Source organism: Mucor velutinosus (genome assembly GCF_035048745.1).
Source record: "Mucor velutinosus strain NIH1002 chromosome Unknown tig00001553, whole genome shotgun sequence".
Lineage (NCBI taxonomy): Eukaryota > Fungi > Mucoromycota > Mucoromycetes > Mucorales > Mucoraceae > Mucor > Mucor velutinosus.
In genome coordinates this window covers 913,384-925,898 of record NW_027041930.1, presented here as the reverse complement: position 1 = coordinate 925,898, position 12,515 = coordinate 913,384, and the positions used below count along the sequence as shown (strand labels likewise).

General features: G+C 42.3%; 6 protein-coding genes across 6 annotated transcripts; 3 read left to right on the top strand and 3 right to left on the bottom strand.

Annotated features, from left to right (window-relative positions):
- Positions 1 to 900: 900 nt before the first annotated feature.
- On the bottom strand, positions 901 to 2,622 carry ATC70_007655 (uncharacterized protein; the record flags this gene model as incomplete). The annotated part of the gene is made up of 1 exon (XM_064826914.1): positions 901 to 2,622. One exon carries the CDS (start codon positions 2,620 to 2,622, stop codon positions 901 to 903), a length of 1,722 nt encoding a protein of 573 aa, XP_064675971.1.
- Positions 2,623 to 4,452: 1,830 nt separating this feature from the next.
- Positions 4,453 to 5,919, top strand: ATC70_007654 (uncharacterized protein; the record flags this gene model as incomplete). Its single annotated transcript, XM_064826913.1, has 1 exon — positions 4,453 to 5,919. The coding sequence occupies one exon, from the start codon at positions 4,453 to 4,455 to the stop codon at positions 5,917 to 5,919; it is 1,467 nt and encodes a 488-aa protein (XP_064675970.1).
- A 191-nt stretch (positions 5,920 to 6,110) lies between these two features.
- Positions 6,111 to 8,483, top strand: ATC70_007653 (uncharacterized protein; the record flags this gene model as incomplete). Its single annotated transcript, XM_064826912.1, has 3 exons — positions 6,111 to 6,272; positions 6,335 to 6,581; positions 6,634 to 8,483. The coding sequence occupies 3 exons, from the start codon at positions 6,111 to 6,113 to the stop codon at positions 8,481 to 8,483; spliced, it is 2,259 nt and encodes a 752-aa protein (XP_064675969.1).
- Positions 8,484 to 8,755: 272 nt separating this feature from the next.
- ATC70_007652 (uncharacterized protein) lies at positions 8,756 to 10,222 on the top strand (the record flags this gene model as incomplete). The annotated part of the gene is made up of 1 exon (XM_064826911.1): positions 8,756 to 10,222. The coding sequence occupies one exon, from the start codon at positions 8,756 to 8,758 to the stop codon at positions 10,220 to 10,222; it is 1,467 nt and encodes a 488-aa protein (XP_064675968.1).
- A 15-nt stretch (positions 10,223 to 10,237) lies between these two features.
- On the bottom strand, positions 10,238 to 10,540 carry ATC70_007651 (uncharacterized protein; the record flags this gene model as incomplete). Its single annotated transcript, XM_064826910.1, has 1 exon — positions 10,238 to 10,540. The coding sequence occupies one exon, from the start codon at positions 10,538 to 10,540 to the stop codon at positions 10,238 to 10,240; it is 303 nt and encodes a 100-aa protein (XP_064675967.1).
- A 426-nt stretch (positions 10,541 to 10,966) lies between these two features.
- Positions 10,967 to 12,075, bottom strand: ATC70_007650 (uncharacterized protein; the record flags this gene model as incomplete). Its single annotated transcript, XM_064826909.1, has 4 exons — positions 10,967 to 11,273; positions 11,338 to 11,644; positions 11,712 to 11,819; positions 11,913 to 12,075. The coding sequence occupies 4 exons, from the start codon at positions 12,073 to 12,075 to the stop codon at positions 10,967 to 10,969; spliced, it is 885 nt and encodes a 294-aa protein (XP_064675966.1).
- Between the last annotated feature and the right edge of the window lie 440 nt (positions 12,076 to 12,515).

The following is a 12,515-nucleotide window of genomic DNA, read 5'->3' as shown; positions in this document are numbered from 1 at the left end:
AAGGCAGCATTTGGTAACATTGACCTTAAGACCGTAACGAATCAACCGTGCAGAACTATAGTATTTAAGCAGTCAATTTGGCTTTTCATTTTCATTATTAATAAGCCTACCTACAACATAACGCATCAAGATCTGCATGAATTGGCTTTACCAGAATCAATATTCCTTCTATTCAAATTAAAAATTGCTCAAGCTACAGAATTGCCTTTTCCGTAAATTGCAGCTACCAAAGATGTAATGTATGCCCTGTAAATAAAAGCCATAAAGCAAAAATACAACCAAATTGGACGGTTTTCAAGCCTTCATATCTCGACATGTACACTTTTCTGAGCCACCGGAATGATATCAAACAATTGTACTTGAGTAGTAGTAACTTCCTGACACCTTTGCTCAACTTTTTGGGGACCCAAAAAACATGGCCAAAAATCGACCAAAAAGCATGAGGTACCCCTCATGGTTTTCATCGAAAATCAAACGATCGCGTTTTTCACCTTGAAAATGAAGACTTTTACTATGGTATATCTTGAATCAAAATTTTTCTCTCGATCCAAAGCAACCTCTGAACTCATCTTTGTGGGACCTTGATATGTAAAATCTCGATCATTTGGCCAGAAACCTCATTTCACATTTTCATAAATTGCTCAATAAGTTTATTCAAAACATCTATCTTACTTGGTACCATTGGAGGCGCCTACAAAAATGCTTCTAGAATGTATTAAGGAGCATAGGATGATCATCACAATGTATATAGTCGAATACCACAACATAGTTCTGTCAAGTCGAAAAGAAGCACTTTTTTTAGGACAAATAAAATACTTTATTTAAAGTCCTTTAAACGTCACCTAAATAAAGAGAGAGGGGAAAAAGACTAGATAATATATGAATATACAGAGTGTCGATTTAGAGAAGTTGATCTAGGTTTTCCTGGGAATGTAAGGTTGTGGGAGGTTTCTGAAGATATAGAAGGAGAATGGAAGGTAGAAAGGGAATGTTGTTAAAGTGGTGCTGATAGTGGTAATACCATACAGTCTGCAGCATACAAGCAAAGACCTGGTGGACTGAAAGGTCTGGGTATACTGGATGATGTTGTTGAGACGGGTGTTGTTCTAAAAGTAGGAATTTTCTGAAATTGGAGTAAGTATTCTGTGTAACTGAGGATGGCATACACATGTTGAAGGCAGCGGACCATAAGGAGCGTTTGGCAGGACAAGCAAAGAGAAAATGCTCTGTAGTCTCCATGGATGAATTGCATATAGAGCAGATAGGGTCAGAAGGAGTTTTGAGGCGACTCTGTAGCAGTTCTCTAGTAGCGATCTTGCCATGAAGCACGCGGTACCATGTGTTTCTTGCATTCAAGGGAAGGCGTAAGGACCAAAACATTTGCCATTTGGAAGGTGCCAGGATTTTTGGTGGAGTCTTCGAGGGAGATGAGGGAGGAAGGGATTTGAAGCCCTTGGTAGATGGAGGAGCTATCTGGAATTGAAAGGATTGTAAATCAAGGTGACAAGAGACGATTGATGTTAATAAGAAATGGAAGGAATCAGTGGTAGGAGGAGTAGTGATATCTGGTTGCGAGGTGGTAAGGAGGGGTCTGGGGAAATGTAAAATCATGGCTTGGAGGGTGAACATGTTAAAAAGGAGAAAGTGGGATCGGATCATGATAATGGCTCGAGAACTGGAGGTGGGGTGAGGGAGATTGTGTAAGGATTGTTTGAGGTCAAGGGTAAGGGTATTGGGATTGTAATCAAAGATGTCAGAGCCATAAAGATGAAGACGAATGGTGATATGTTCGTGAAGGATGGTGGAGGGAGGGGAGAATGTGGGCGCGAGAGGATTGGAAGGGCGGAGTGAGTGTTGAAGAAGGGAGAGGAAAGGAAGACGTAAGATGGTGGGGATGTCAACGAAACAGTAATTGAAATTTCTTTGGATAGAGTCAACAGCACGGATGATGTTGAAGACAGGACCAATATCAGGAAGACAATTAGGGCGACATGGAGGAAAAAGGAGGGGCCAGTGGTAGGAAGGAAACCGAGTAGAGCCAAGGGAAAAGGAAAGTGTGGACCGAAGGACTGGAAGGGAAGGCATTAATGAGGGCGATGGTTGATCAGGATGAAGAAGTGGTTGGAGCCAACGCCACTGAAGGGCATTGGCTTGCTGGGCAGGATTAAAAAGCCTGAGACCACCCTGGGAACGGGGTAAGGTGAGTGTATCAAAGGCGAAGCGAGTCATCTTGGCATTCCGGTTAACAAAGGAAGAAATGATGGATTGTATGGTTTTAAATTCTGACGGTGTGAAGGTGACCAGGCGTGGGACATGCCATAGTTTGGAAAGAATCAAGGAGTTCAGAACCGTAACACGCCCACGCAGTGTCAGGTTGCGAGTAGAATGTAGTTGGCAGGAGGTACGGATGGTAGAGATAAGAGTGTCAACGAAAGAGGAGCGTTGTTGGCGGTTGATGAAGAGACCGTAACCAAGGTATATCAGTGGTGTCGAGGATGAGTGATCATGCCATGAGGAAATGCCTTTGGAAGCCAAGAATTGAATCCAATGCGGTTGAGGGAGACCTGAAAGAGAAAGCGTTTGTGTCTTGTTGTAGTTGAGCAAAGCATTGGAGGCAGCCATATATCTTTGCAAAAGGCCTTCGAGGGCAGAGAATTCAGATGGGTCGTTCAAGGTGACTAAAGTATCATCAGCATAGGCAAGGATCTTGACTGGAGCAGGGACAGCCCTAGATAGAGGTTCTGAAGGGAATGGAAAGCCTTGGATACGGTCATCGTTGTGGGCTGCTCGCAAAAATGGATCAAACGCGATATTGAAGAGCAAGGGACTTAGTGGGTCACCTTGTCTAAGGCCTCGTAATTATGGCAAAGGAGAGGATAGGAAACCGTTGACATTTGGCTGGATTATGGTGCTCGAAAACAGATTCAAAATAGTGGTAATGAGTGCACTGGGGATGTTAAAGGTCTGCATCATGGCATCAAGGTATGAGAAATGGATGCGATTATACGCTTTTTCTTGATCAAGAAGAAGCGCAATAGAGGGCATTTTGGACTTGGTGGCTTTTTGCTAGATTTTTGGCCATGTTTTTTGGGTCCCCAGAAAGTTGAGCAAAGGTGCCATTAAGTAAAGGCTAGGCGAAAGCAATTGTCTGGTGCTATTCTGGAGGTCTAAAGCGTTTTCTAGCATTAGAAAACATGGTTTAAACGTATCCAAATTTCGCTGTATTTTGCATGTTTATGAGTTGTAAGTGATAACATAATTTATTGTCTATCCATACATGGATTGTTTCTATTGCTACATGTGTGTATCAATGTATAAAAGTCGAATCCGCAGTAACGCAGGGTCCTCGGATGATAGTAAAACGTTACAAAGTCTACACTGATAGAATACCGTTATAGAGTAGCATCTAGATAAACTCAGTAGAGGGATGGGCAGGCATGATGCTAGAGAGATGATATGCACCAGGTACCAGTGGCATGACTTAAGCTTGAAACATCAACAAATCGATTTGCTTTTTATATTGATTGCTTCTCCCAACAATAGCATTGCTTCTTTTTTAGCCATCAGCTTTTCTTTTATCATGTCCACCGTCAACTTGATGCCTTTCGAGGTACTGTACAGTATACTCAACAACGTCAATTGTGTAGTGAAATTGGATGAATACAGAATGTCTTGCAAACAATGAGTTCCAGTAACCGAGGCCATCATTAGTAAAGAAATCAACTCGGTTCAAAGAGCCAGTTTTGTCAAACTACGCAATCGCCCGCTTGAGAAACCTCATCTAGCTAAGCACATCAAGCTTATAAAAGGCGAAATAAACGAAGGCAACAGTGCACCTGTAGTCAACCTATTCAGATTGTCTTTAACGCGAAAGATGGAGGTTCTCTCAATAACAGCACTGCCATGCATAGTGGAGGATAACAACGGGTGCTTGCTTGATGTGGCTAGAAAAGCACCCAATATGAATTACAAACTAAAGAGATTGCCAGATTCCAAAGCGTCCTTTCCAAGCAAACTACACTGCTACCGCGCTAGCGTTCAAAAGCTCTCAACAACACTTGCAAGCCTCATATCTACCCACAGGGCTCTTAACGAATTTGATAGACTTTCCGCATTCAATAGGCTGCTGGTTCTAGAGCTGCATATAGTGATTCCTTCAAAGGCCACCAAGCTCGGTAATTGCCTTCAATCTTTTGAAGAGAATGCATTGTCTTTTCAATCAGAATTAGCAGATTCCATAATTCTATATGCCTGTGATTTTGTGAGACGTGAGATGAAAGATAGATAAGTGCTTGTAGCCCATGAATCATGGAAATGCCAATAGCAATCTCCGATAAAGCACACCATTCTAGATTGCTCAACTCCAGTTGGTTATAAAGATGAGATGTCTACATCTCAATTTCCTTGCTCTTCTTTCTACTTTCCACAACTCAACACTTACGTACACACAACATGTCTGACACAGATACACCCACCACTTACGAAACTATCCAAGGCGGGGGATCACTTGTCGTTGCTTATCAAATCGCAGGTAAAAAAGTACTCATTGTCGGCGGCGGCAATGTCGCTGCTCAACGCATTGTCTCTCTCAAGATCGCAGATGCACAAGTCATCACTGTGTCTCCTGAAGCAGGTCTTCACCCAGAAGTGAAATTCCGCATAGAAAACAAGGAAGTGGAGTGGAGGGATCGCAACTTCATCGACCAGGATATAGAGGGTGTCGATATGGTATTAACAGCTCTGGACGATCATGAAGAATCGCTGCGAATTGGTCACTTGTGTCGAGACAAGCGCATTCCTGTCAATGTGGCTGATGTGCCACCCATGTGCGATTTCTATTTCATGTCTCAGCACCGCGATGGACCTCTTCAAATTGCTGTTTCTACCAACGGCAAGGGACCTAAATTAGCCAACATGGTGCGAGTGGCTGCAGCGAATGCTTTACCAGACCATATGGGAGATACCATCGAGAAGATGGGTAAATTGCGTGCCAAGGTGAGAGAATGGGAGCCTGAGATGAAGAATTCTGGCAAGCGTATGACCTGGGTTACCAAGGTGTGCGATAAATGGGGATTGAAGGGCATGGCTCGTTTGAACGATCTCAAGACACAAGAGCAAGAAGACACTGCTTTCGGCAAATTGAAAGAGTATTTTATTGTGGGCGGCGTGCCTGAAATTGATGCCATTTTGCCATCTGACAAGAAGCCTCGTATCACCTTGATTGGTGGTGGGCCTGGAGATCCAGAGTTGATTACCGTCAAAGCCAAGCGTTTGTTGGAGGAAGCTGATCTCGTCATTAGCGATCGATTGATCCCTAGTCAAATCTTGGACCTCGTGCAAGGCGAGTTACGTATCGCTCGTAAATTCACTGGTAAATCTGACGAAGCACAAGAGGAGTTGATGCAATGGTGTTTGGATGGGCTCAAGAAGGGATTGCATGTGGTCAGACTCAAGATTGGAGATCCATTGTTGTTTGGCAGAGGCGGCGAGGAGATTATCTGGTTCCGTGAACGTGGGTTCGAGCCTGAATTGATTGCTGGTATCTCAAGTGCCTTCTCAGCACCTATGGCTGCTATGATTCCTGTGACATTTAGAGGTGTGTCTGATCAAGTGATCATTACTACTGGCCGAGGTACCAAGGGATCCATGCCTGATTTGCCCGTGTATGGAATAACACAAACCCTGGTTGTGCTAATGGCTGTTGGTAGAGCATCTGAACTGAGATCCATGCTGCTCGATAGACAATACCCTCAAGATGTTCCCATTTGCTGGATCGAAAATGCCAACTGTCCTGAGGAGCGCATTATCTTTGGATCTGTTGACGCCATGGCTAGCTTGGTGGAGGAGAAAGAGATCAAGGCACCAGCCGTGCTTGTTGTTGGCCATGCCATTAGTGTGCTTAACAGTGAACAAGCGTAAACCCCCATAGACATTCAATGTACATAACGAGGATCATTGACATTGATTGGAGAAACATCCCGTTTCAACGGTCACTTTCCTTTCCCGGTGTTCCCCTCCCCCTGTTTGCTTTAATTTGACATGCCCCCACTATTTCTCTCTTTTTTTTTTTCTTTATATTACTCTTATAATAAAATCTTAATATCCGTACCATGTCCTTTGTACGTTCCTTACTTGGAGGTATTCCGGGAAAGGTATCTTTCAAGGCTGCTACTGCTTCATTTGTACAGGCAGCCCCACAAAATACCTATTCTCTGTTACCTATTGGCCTCGGTCGTCGTTGGCAATCATCTGAAGCTGAAGCCAAGGATCTTGTAAGTATAAACACAATGAAAATCATCAACAGCATTGAGGACTGAATGGAATGCAACCCTAGGAACGTCTTCAAAAGCTTCGCAACATTGGTATCTCTGCTCACATTGATTCCGGTAAAACTACCTGTACAGAACGTATTCTTTACTACACTGGCCGTATCAAGGAAATCCACGATGTTCGTGGCCGAGATGGTGTTGGAGCAAAGATGGATTCCATGGATTTAGAGAGAGAAAAGGGTATTACTATCCAATCAGCTGCTACTTATGCTAGTTGGGGTGATAATAATATCAATATTATTGATACGCCAGGTAAGAGAGAAATAGAAGTGGGGGGAAAAAGCGGATACTGATCAATGTACAGGCCACGTTGATTTCACTATTGAGGTGGAACGTGCTTTGCGTGTGTTGGATGGTGCTGTTATGATTTTATGCTCTGTTTCTGGTGTGCAATCTCAAACGATCACTGTGGATCGTCAGATGCGTCGTTATAATGTTCCTCGTATTTCGTTCATCAACAAGATGGATCGTGCTGGTGCCAATCCTTTCCGTATCATTGATCAACTCCGACAAAAGCTTAAATTGACAGCTGCAGCTGTTCAGATCCCCATTGGATCCGAAGATCAGTTCAACGGTGTTGTCGACTTGATTAGATGGAAGGCTTTTTACAATGAAGGTGAAAGTGGTCAGGATTTGATCGAACGTGATATTCCTGAAGATCTGATGCCACTTGCCACTGAGAAGCGTCATGAATTGATTGAACAATTGGCCAATGTTGATGATGAAATTGCTGATATTTATTTGATGGAAGAGGTCCCCACCACTGAACAGTTTATTGATGCTATCCGTCGTGCTACTATTTCTCTCAAGTTTACACCTGTTTTGATGGGTTCTGCTTTCAAGAACACTGCTGTGCAACCCTTATTGAATGCTATTGTCGAATACTTGCCTAATCCCACCGAAGTCACCAACACTGCTTTGGATATCAGCAAGGGCGAAGAGAAGGTCGATTTGAAGCCTTACTCTACCAGTCCTTTTGTCGGTCTCGCTTTCAAGTTAGAAGAAGGTCGTTATGGTCAACTAACTTATATGCGTATTTATCAAGGTTCATTGAAGAAGGGTTCTTTCATCACTAATGTTAAGACTGGCAAGAAGATCAAGGTGCCTCGTCTTGTTCGTATGCATGCTGCTGATATGGAAGATGTGGATGAACTCGGTGCTGGTGAAATTGGTGCCATGTTTGGTGTAGACTGTGCTAGTGGTGATACCTTCACTGATGGCAGTCTCCAATACACCATGACCTCCATGTTTGTTCCTGAACCTGTCATTTCTCTGTCTTTGGTCCCTAAGGGTAAGGAATCTCCCAACTTTTCCAAGGCCTTGAATCGTTTCCAAAAGGAAGATCCTACTTTCCGTGTTCATGTCGATTCCGAGTCTAAGGAAACCATTATCTCTGGTATGGGTGAACTTCATTTGCAAATCTATGTTGAACGTATGAAGCGTGAATATAATGTCGAATGCTTAACTGGTAAACCTCGTGTTGCTTTCCGTGAAACCATCACTCAACCTGCCAAGTTCAACTACACCCACAAGAAACAATCTGGTGGTTCTGGTCAATACGGTCGTGTTGTTGGTCAGCTTGAACCCATGGCTCGTGATGAAGAGACTGGCAAGGATACTGCTTTCGATAACCGTGTTATTGGTGGTAACATTCCTACCAACTTTATTCCTGCTTGTGAAAAGGGTTTCAATGATGCTCTTGATAAGGGTCCTTTGATCGGTCATCCTGTCAACGGTGTTCGTATGGTTTTGGAAGATGGTGCTTCTCACGCTGTTGATTCCAGTGAATTGGCTTTCCGTATTGCTACCAAGAACGCCTTCAGTGAAGCCTTTGCTAAGGCCAAGCCCACCATTTTGGAACCCATCATGAATGTTGCTATTACTGCTCCTCTCGAATTCCAAGGTTCCGTTATTGGTGGTCTTAACAAGCGTAAGGGAACTGTGGTTGACACTGAAATCCAAGAAGATTACTTTAATGTCACTGCTGATGTTCCCCTTAACGACATGTTTGGCTACTCTACCGAGTTGAGATCTGCCACTCAAGGTAAGGGTGAGTTCTCCATGGAATACAAGGACCATCAACCTGTTCAAACTCATGTCCAAGAGGCTCTTATCCAAGAGTACAAGAAGGAAATGGCTGCAAAGTCCAAGTAAATATAATAGATGTCTGTTTCTCTCTCTCTCTCTCTCTTTTTTTTTCTTTTTCTTGCTTTCTTTAATACCAAAAAAAAAAATTAGAATAAAAATTACTACTATTCAAATCTCTGTAAATATCAATCTATGCTATCAAATGCCAAACAATGTTTGGACAACCCCTATATTAGCCAATAATGTGATTACTGTGAATATGGCGGCCTGAGATACGTGTTTTATATTAAAACAAACGTATGTCATTCCTCCCTTTACTCTTTACTCTTTGATACACCATGATTGATTGCCTTCCACTTGAATTACTGCTTCATTGCCTCTCCTATTTGTCCAAAAAGGAGAAGCTCGAGTGTTTGCGAGTCAATAAATCAGCTTACACTGCAATTCAAGCATCCGGTGCCATTCATGAATCTGTCACGATCACTACATTGGACAACTTTGCAGACATGCGCACCCTGTTCACCAAACACAAAGAGCTCGGTAAACTAGTAAAGAAGCTACATGTATCCGAAATTGCCCTGGATGTCTACACGTACATGACATTGCCTGCCCTGTTTCCCAATATCAAAGAGTTCAGCTATCTCAATACAGAACGCCCCCAACGCGACTATGATGACAAGGAAGTGTGTGAAGCATTCAAGCCTTGGGCTGGAACACTTACTTCATTGCAAGAGTTTGGAGCACCTGTCGCTGCCTTTTCATTACTGGCCAATACTGCTTGTCCTCAACTCAAGAACCTCAGTCTCAATCTGATAGGCATGGATGATGAAGAAATGAAGTTTGTATTGTACGACTATCTGAAGAATTGCCCCAATGTCAAGCTACTGGACCTCAAATACATCAATACCACCATTGAGCATATGGAGCAAATACACACACACCTGCCGAACCTAGAGCTTCTCTCTCTTACACAGGTGGGATTGCCATTGGGCAATTACAAAGGAATACCAAAGCACGCCGAGAAACTGGAAACACTGTTTATTGACAATTTCACCGTTGTATCTGATTTCGATCAATGGCTAGTCTACATGTCCAAGAAGTACCCCAATCTAAAGAACCTGGTCATCAGAAACGCAGAAAATATGAACAATGACCAAGTCGTTTATACAGAGACAAGAGGTCTGATCAAGCTCATTAAGCAGGTTCCTAAACTTGAATTTTACAGTACTAACTGCTTCAAGCTGACGCCTGCCGTATTCCAAGCAATGGATAATACTGGGATTCAATTGGAAAAGATAGAGCTAGATTTCTTTGCTGGAGAAGCTTTCAAGCTACTCATGAAATCACAACAAATCCACACATTGACCTCACTAACTGTCTCGAATACATCCTACGAGGGCATGGTATGCAGCGGAGAGAAGAAATTCCTGAAAGCTCTTAGCAACATCAAGCATCTAAAGCACTTGAGAATCAATCAGTCAAAAGAAGAAGTGGATGATCCTAATAGTAATCGTGTGCCATTGGACGACCTTTTGGCATCTGTGCCATTATTGGAATCCATGCAGATGGATTTCTTTACTTTGGTGATCAGTCGAGATACCGAGGCGCCTTTTGATAGCAAGGTGAAAAGGCTTGTGTTGGAGGAATGTCACCTTGAGGCATTGGCGCTGAAAGACCAAGAAGACTGTGAGAGCAAGTCCAAACAACTTTTGCAGAAATTGTTGCCCAACACAGACATTGAATACAGAGAGCTCGATGATACTCCTGACCTCGAGGAATACAGCCATTTATTACAATTTAAATAAATATTACATATGTACCTAGCGATAGTCAAATAAGTTGATCAAATAGCAAGAGTCGCAATCATAGCATTTGCATTTGCCATTTTCATCCAGTCTCTTTTCCTTACAATAGCCATGCTTGCCTTGGCTTTCAAATTGAAAGGTAGATCCAGGGCAGATAGCACCGCCGCGGTAGACGAAACAATCGCATTCATCATAATGCTTGGTTGGAGCCAAGCCGGCTTGCGTATAGACCACATATTGAGTCAGTAAAAGGGCCAAGAGAGCGCTGATACAAGAGATGAATTTCATTTGTGATTGAGATGAGTGACGAGAAAGCATTGTCGCAAGAATTTGATGTGGTCTTTTATACATGCTCTCTAGTTGATTTCATTGTTAATTGACGGTTTTGACCAATCGTTTCAAACACTCAACTCACGATTTGTGTATGCAAACAAATGGAGTCTGGTGTTGATCTTATTGCATTAGATCAACAAGATAACGTCTCACTATTCTTGCTCATGATTTGCAGGGCATGAGGTTTGTATAGATGACAGCAACATTTGGCCGATGCATTATGAGGAGGTCTAAACTTTGCTATTTATTTAGAGAAATAAAAAAAGATGGACAGGTTGTATAGAGATAGAGAGTAAAAAGAAAAAATACAGAATGCAGAATTTAAATCTTCCACATGTTTAATATGAAGTTTGATGAAGTTAGAGTATTTTTGACAGGTGAAAATAGGTAGGGAGGGTATATACAACATATTTATCCAAGTTTGCATTGCTGTGCTGAGAGATCCAACACAGTTTGAACCAAATACTTGCGGTCGTTGACTTCAATGTTGTATGATCCCGTGCTGGATTGGGTAATGTTGCCGAATTGATCTGAGCTGGTGCCTTGTCCAGAACAGAAATCACCCAATTCAATTGTAACGTTGCTATTTTGAATTTCCCAACCATCGCCTCTGGGATCTGTCAAGATGTCTTGGATTTCATGGGAGAAAATAGTGATGGCGGCATCCATGGCAGGTGAGTTGTTGGGTGATGAAGCTTTGTTGACTGAAGGAATGCATCTAGAAAAGAACACAGGATATTAGCGCCACAATGGCTCATCTCCAGATAGGAGTGTGTACATACGTATCAGGACAAATGCCGGGATAGCCAATAAACATGTATTGAAATTCATCACTGTAACCATTGTAGCCGCAATTAACCTTACAGAAATCGTTGTCTGACACATCTGGGCCACCCATAATGATGTAAATGCCATTACTATCCAAACGGTTGACAGGTGAAAGAAAGCCTGAATTGACGGCATCCAAGACAATTTGCTTGTGAATTGTGTTTGTCAAGTTGAGTGTATGACTTCCAGCGTCATTGACAGCAGCAGCTAAATTGAGAGGACCCGTAACAGCTTTTCCGTTCTTGTCTGTATATTGTTTCACTGGAAAGAAATTAAGGAGATTGAGTTACCCGCTATAAATAAATTAGATTCGAGAATTGCCACCTACATAAGCTGAACCAAGGACTGGATGAAATGTTATCGATGAAATTCATAAATATAGTTTGTTCTTGCTGAGCTTCTGTGGAAGACCAATTGCCGTAAAAAATAATGTACACTAGGAATGATTGTTGTTAGGGGTTTGCAAGAGAAAGGAGGGAGGGGAGGGGAGGGGCTGATGCTTTTTTTTTTTTTTTTTTTTTTTTTTTACCATTGACTTTATCATGAAGAACACTTCCACCGGCATTTTTAAATGTACTGCCATATTGTGAAATGACAGCATTTGTGCTTGCGCCACTTTGAACCGTTTGTTGTGCTGACACTAGGCTCAAAGCGACAGAAAATAAGCAAATAACAAGGTTTGTAAACTTCATTTTTGTAAGAGTGAGGAAAAGAAAAAGAAGAGAGAAATAGAGGATTTCAAGCTAAAAGAGCATTTGTGTAAGCAAGCCAATAATGAGTTTCAAACAAGATTAATGAAATGGTTCATTTGATTCGCCTGGTGCTAATTACTATTATATATAGATTTGGTGTAACTGGTCGATACAATGAATAGAGAGGCTCCATCTGATCGTAGTAGCACCTTGGGGCTTTTCTCCTTGTTTGAGTGTTTCTGCAAGCTGCTTGTTAAATGCCGTTTTCGATTAGGCGTTGCAAATACAACAAGATGGCACCCCCCCCCCTATACAATGTATGAATTTCAAACGTCTATTAATAAAATATTGAATGATGACAAGTTGTCAATATTCCATAAAGAAGAAGAAGTTGTTGTATCGCGTATTCTGATATGAATCAAGGAGCATAGAGGATCTCC